This window comes from Cynara cardunculus, assembly GCF_001531365.2.
Source record: "Cynara cardunculus var. scolymus isolate 2C chromosome LG 4, CcrdV1, whole genome shotgun sequence".
In the NCBI taxonomy this organism is placed as follows: Eukaryota; Viridiplantae; Streptophyta; class Magnoliopsida; order Asterales; family Asteraceae; genus Cynara; species Cynara cardunculus.
This window is the reverse complement of record NC_037531.1, coordinates 19,767,182-19,773,315: the sequence shown is the minus strand read 5'-3', so window position 1 is coordinate 19,773,315 and position 6,134 is coordinate 19,767,182. Positions and strand designations below refer to the sequence as shown.

Sequence of the window (6,134 nt, the reverse complement as noted above, 5' to 3'; positions counted from 1 at the left end):
GTTGGGTGTGGGGTGTATACACGACAATTTCGAGAAAACAAATTTACAGACATTAATTTGTGTTAAAAATGCATTCCTTCGATACCTTTCAGAGTCGACTCAAAGTTCTTGATATTGTTCGTGGTGGCACCACCAGCAGCAGCACTTCGAGAAGTTGATCGCTTCTGATCGGTGGGTGAGCTCCTTTGCTGCGCCCCGGGGCTCGCATCTGTTGCCCTTGCAGCACGAGATGAGTCGGGTTCACCGCCCGTTTGCCTTGACGACCCAGTTGTTCGGAAAAAGCTCGATCTTGATAACTGCAAAATCACCAATTAAATGAACGTAATCGATTTATTGATGGAAGAGAATACAAAGATGAATTAAATGAAAGGGAATTTGTCTGAAATAGACATTTTTTACCACTGCTCAATTCACTTCATAGCAGATTTTCTATAATCGACCGAAATAGTCAGCATTTCGCAAGTAGCACTTTAGCAACTTGCCATTCATAAAGTAGCAATTTCACACGTTGCTAAAGTGCTACTCGCAAAATACTGACGTAAAAGGGTGCTACTTGCAAAATGATGGCTATTTTTAGTCAATTGAGTAGAAAAACGGCTATAAAATGAATTGGGAGTCCAGAATTGCTATTTTGGACGTGTTTGATGGAACAGGAACGGAATGCAACGATATATACATCTCTACTCATGGATTGATCCGGTACTCTCTGCTTAGATAGGTTCCCGGAATTAGTGATCGCGGCAGCATTTCGACTCCACGACAGATTTCCAGAAGTCGGCCTCCCTTCTTCACCACCTGCAGACCAAAAACCAATTATCATTGTTACGAATAAATTCCTTAATTTCTATTTATTAAAAGATATTTTTTTTAAAATAATTCATATTTAAAGAAAAGTCAAAATGTAACCATTACAAATAAACAATGATTTATATTAACAAATTATTATCACAAATCCAGAACAGCAACAGTTGGCAATATACTGTACAAACTAGCAACAATTCAAGGCCAATCATTGTTAAAATCTCTGGATCAGATTCTCTCAATCAATGAGTTAAAAAACCAAACCAGTTTGCTTTGCGGTATTGGATTGGATTTGGAATTGAATTCCATTCCAATCCCATGTTTATGGGATTTCAATGAAATACCGAGATTTCAAATCTAGAAATCATTGGGATTTGCAATTGAATTCCATTCCAATCCCTTGAAATACCAACCACCCCCTTGGGATTTTCAAATCCTATGTTTATGGGATTTCAATGAAATACCGAGATTTCAAATCCAGAAAATCCTTTAAACCAAACATGAGATTAGAATGAAATTCAAATCCAAATCCAAATCCAAATCCAAATCCAAATCCAAATCCAAATCCAATCCAATCCAATCCTATCCTATCCTATCCTATCCTATCCTATCCTATCCTATCCTATCCTATCCTGCAAACCAAACGGGATGTATGAAGACTTTTCCTCTACCCCAGATGTATCTGTAAAGACCTTTGGCTTGTGCATTAGGGTAAGAGAAGAAGAAAAGAGCAAAAAGACTCACCAGATTGCCTATTGAGGTTCGAAACCACCGGAGGGACCCCGGTACTTGGTCCGGCACTCGCACCCTAAAAAATATCATAAGTTATTTACCGGGATCAATTCAACAATTTCCTCAAAAAAAACCTACAACTTACAAGAGCACGAGATGGAGGATTGGCAAGTTGTGATTGTTGATACTTCAAAATAGTCCAATCAAACACGTAATCAAACTGGAAGCCTGAAGAAATAAGACAAAGAGAAATCAAATAAGCAAACCCGTTTCAAGATCTAATGAGTGAGTAGAGATTACAACCTTCACGAATAAAAAGATCACGGAAGATTCTCTTAAGATAAGCATAATCTGGCTTATCATCAAATCTTAATGAACGACAATAATGGAAGTAGGATGCAAACTCTGTAGGGTAGCCTCGGCATAAAGCCTGAAAAAAAGTGGATATCGTGTAAATTTCATGGCAAAAAATGATTTATCAATACCAACGTTGTAGCGTCCCATAGCCCAAAGCAGCGGGTTGTCCCAATATCTTCCAAAACTTCTTTTAAACCATGGTGGAAGTTATTGGTAGTCCACAACTTTGAGCTTATAAGAAGCTAACAAATCTAATTTACTATCAGTTTGGGACGATCGTTACAAACAATATGGGACCATCATCACTTACTTCAATAGATGTTGAAACCTTCTTCTCACTGATCTTCTCATATTTTTGTTTCTTATTTCCGGCTTTCAATCCTTGCCATGGGAGACTGCATTATATAAAACATATAGTTGTAGATAGCCAAATCATGTAAGACCAAACCAAGCAAGCCTAATATATCCCACTAGAATGTGGGATCATGGGAGGATAAGATGTACACAAACCTTACCTCTACCCTAAAGAGTAGAGCGACTGTTTCAGTGAGGACTCCCAAGACTAGCCAAATTATGTAAAACCAAACCAAATGAGCCCAATATATCCCAAAAGAATGTCGGCTCATGAGGGGGTAAGATGTACACAAACCTTACCTCTACCCTAAAGAATAGAGCGATTGTTTCAATGAGGACCCCCATGACTAGCCAAATAATGTAAAACCAAACCAAACAAGGCCAGTATATCCCACTAGAATGTGGGGTCTTTTCTTTTCTTTTCTTTTTTTTTTTTTTTTTTTTTTTTTTTTTTTTTTTGGGGGGGGGGGGGGTGGATGTACACATGCCTTACCCTCTACCCTAAGGAGTAGAGTGATTGTTTAAGCGAGGACCCAGTGACTAGCCAAATTAAGTAAAACCAAACCAATCGAACCCAGTATATCCCACTAAAATGTGGGTTCTTGGGGAATAAGATGTAAACACGCCTTACCTCTATACCGAAGAGTAGAACAACTAAGTGAGGACCCCCAAGACTAGCCAAATTAGTAAAACCAGACCAAACAAGCCCAGTATCTCCCACTAGAATGTGGGCTCTTTGGAGGATAAGATGTACACAAACCCTACCTCTACCCTAAAAAGTAGAGCGACTGTTTCAGTAAGGACTCCCAGGATTAGCCAAATTATGTAAGACCAAACGAAACCACGAGCCTGGTATATCCTGCTAGGATGTGGGGTCGTGAGTACCTCTACCTCAAAGAGTAGAGTGGTTGTTCCAGTGAGGACCCCAGGACTAGACAAATTACATGACGAATTTAAATAAAAGATATAAACTTTGAAATAAATAGCTACCTTCCTCTCAAGAAGTACATGAGAACATAACCAAGTGACTCTAAATCATCTCTTCTGCTTTGTTCTACAAGTATAAAAGACTAAAACGCATGAGGGATAATGTCATTGAATACTTGAATAACTTTAAGCCTGCCAAAAACTTACCGATTCCAAGGTGAGTGTTCATACTTGCATATCTAGCGGTCCCCGTCAAATTCTTGTTCTCTCTGTATTTTATGATACGATGAGCATTCAAGATGAACAAGACCAAAGAGTGCAAGGCTCTGATGATAAAGCATAACTATATCATAGCAATATCCTCGTTTCACTTTCATGGCACCAAAGGAGGCATGAAATAACAATCAACAATGGGAAAAAGCTTGTTGTAACGCTACTCGCAGCTTTTAAAAAACTCAAAAAATAAGTTAGCTTATGGTTGCCAACATGGCCAAAGCATGCAAAAGAATAAAATTAAGCTAGTTATTGGCTTATAAGCTAGCCAATAAACTAGTCATATTTGGTACAACCAACCGATAAACTAGATGGCAATGTAAAATTACCTAAAAGGGCATGTTGAAAAAAATTTGGAAAAACCCCATGGACATATTGAAACACTACTTGTAGCTTTTCAAAAGCTTGTTTAAGGCTAACCAAACGGGACTTCTTCAATAAGCGCAAAAAATAAGCTACCTTATGCTTGCCAAACAATGGCCAAAGCATGCAAATGAAGGACAAACAAGTTGAGGTCAATTTAAAGAACAGACACCAAACAAAAGCATTAGCACCGGTACCAAGTGTGCAGCCGGAAAGATTGAAACAAAGTTAGTGAATTCACCTGTATGGGATGTGTTGATGAGTTGAGGAGTCCCGATATTTCTTGGCTAGCCCAAAGTCGATAGCATAGACCTATAGATATCGAAGCAGTAAAAATGAATTTTGAGCTACATGTAAGATCATAACGTAACAATAAGACGAGAAAGTTATGGTCAGAAACCTGATTGGCACGCCTCCCTAAGCCCATAAGAAAGTTATCTGGCTTGATATCCCGATGTAGAAATGATTTACAATGAATAAATTCGACACGATTGATCTGCAATGAAAATAACCAGAAGAATATAATGGGGAAACATACGATTGATAACAAAAAGCTCGACTGGAAGGAAGAGAGACGCACCATCTGATCCGCAAGCATAAGAACAGTCTTCAAAGAGAGCTTTCTACTACAGAAGTTAAACAAATCCTCAAGACTAGGTCCCAATAAATCCAGCACTAGAACATTGTAGTCTCCTTCGACACCATACCATCTCACATTCGGGATTCCAGCTAAAAAATGAGAAGACAAAGCAAGTGAACACAATAACCAACAAAAAGATTTAGGCAAAGTGCATCAAAATAGAACAAAGTTTGTCCTAGTTTTTCTATTTAGTGTGACAAAGAAATTCTCCCTCAATCGAAGTAACAAAGTTTCAAACTTTCCTATTTTTTATCCATTTTGACAGGTAACCTGTTGATTCTTGTAATAATTAATGACGTAAACGTCAAGTTTGTCGTCCACTTTGCCATAACCCTTTCGTCAACATTTCATAAACCTTCTGTAGACGGGTATCCACATCAACAAATGTTACAAGATCAGCACGTTAACGGTCAAAATGGGTACAAAATACAAAATTTTGAAGCTTTGTTACACTGAGAAAAAAAAAGTTAGTCGTTACACTAAATAAGAACTAAAGCAGACTTTGTTCATTTTGATTCATTTTGCCCAAAGATATAGTGGCGAAGTTATGAAAATGTTCATTACTTCCTCCCTGCAGTATCTTATACAACTTTGATTCATATAACAATTGAGGATGCTTTGTCTTAATATTTTCCTGAGAAGAAAATACAAAAAAAATATTAAAGCAGACTGTTAGCTATAAAGCAAAAAAATGTTATATGCAAACAAATCTGCAAAGTAAAGGAAATTACATACACTCCACAACAGACTTCAAGACGGGACACAAGCATAATTTAGATGATGTTAATAATTCCGCTTACCTAGTATGAGGTGAAGTTGTTGACCAAACATTCTGACCGACAAATGATGCTGAATTGGTAAGGAAAGAAAGACTCCCTTACTCAGTCAACACTTACCCACACCACAGCCTCACCCCGTTAGTGCCTACCTAATTTGTGTAGGCAAACAGCCTCTAAGAGTATATAACTGATGATAGGTCATGACCACCGTCCATTATGCTCACGGCTTGACCATATAGTACATATAAACACATGCATCAAGATAACATCAATGCAGTTCACAAAAATACCATTGATGCCAAGTCTTGAATCCTCATATGGAACTATAGATCTAAATACTGTATAATTTGGAAGACAATGGATCAAATAAGAAATCAAAGAAAACCAATTTCAAATAATTGTTCCCCCAACTCTCCTTGAACTCATTGCATCTTATTTGCCGAGTCCTTTCCCACTTTCACATCACGAGAACTGGACCCATATTGTTAAACTTATGTGCCTATTTCAACGATTTGCGAGAAAACAACAATTAACCCAAGTCACTTCAGATTATAATTTGATCTCCATGAACAGACTTATTAAAGCTAGTAACATAACTAACACAAAGGATTAAATACAGAAGTAGAAAGAGGAGAATTCAGAGCTCTATCCATGATTTCAAGAACTACGATTTCACACAATATAGTTGCTGCAAATAAGTTAAAAGTTATAAAATCCCTATTTCCCAATAGACAAAAGGTACAATTTTGATGGTTTGCAGAAGTTATCATTTAGCTAAGTTTTTATGGGTATGCTGTTAGCAGCTTAATGAGCTTAATAAGACTCCCAGCTCATTCGGAACTATACATGACTGTTTGGCAGTGGCTCAATGACATAGAAAGTGACCTATTCAGTAAGCTTCTAAAGGG

General features: G+C 37.6%; 1 protein-coding gene across 1 annotated transcript in view; it reads right to left on the bottom strand.

Annotated features, from left to right (window-relative positions):
* Nucleotides 1–6: 6 nt before the first annotated feature.
* Nucleotides 7–6,134, bottom strand: part of LOC112511263 (casein kinase 1-like protein 2) — a 7,076-nt gene continuing 948 nt past the window's right edge. The window contains exons 3-14 of the mRNA XM_025116810.1: nucleotides 5,012–5,081; nucleotides 4,388–4,536; nucleotides 4,208–4,303; nucleotides 4,049–4,119; nucleotides 3,379–3,440; nucleotides 3,235–3,298; nucleotides 2,201–2,285; nucleotides 1,837–1,963; nucleotides 1,679–1,761; nucleotides 1,546–1,609; nucleotides 677–795; nucleotides 7–296 (exon numbers count right to left, since the gene is read on the bottom strand). Of these exons, the coding sequence (XP_024972578.1) occupies nucleotides 63–296; nucleotides 677–795; nucleotides 1,546–1,609; nucleotides 1,679–1,761; nucleotides 1,837–1,963; nucleotides 2,201–2,285; nucleotides 3,235–3,298; nucleotides 3,379–3,440; nucleotides 4,049–4,119; nucleotides 4,208–4,303; nucleotides 4,388–4,536; nucleotides 5,012–5,081 (1,224 nt within the window). The 3' untranslated portion in view covers nucleotides 7–62. The remainder of the gene's footprint in view (nucleotides 297–676; nucleotides 796–1,545; nucleotides 1,610–1,678; nucleotides 1,762–1,836; nucleotides 1,964–2,200; nucleotides 2,286–3,234; nucleotides 3,299–3,378; nucleotides 3,441–4,048; nucleotides 4,120–4,207; nucleotides 4,304–4,387; nucleotides 4,537–5,011; nucleotides 5,082–6,134) is intronic.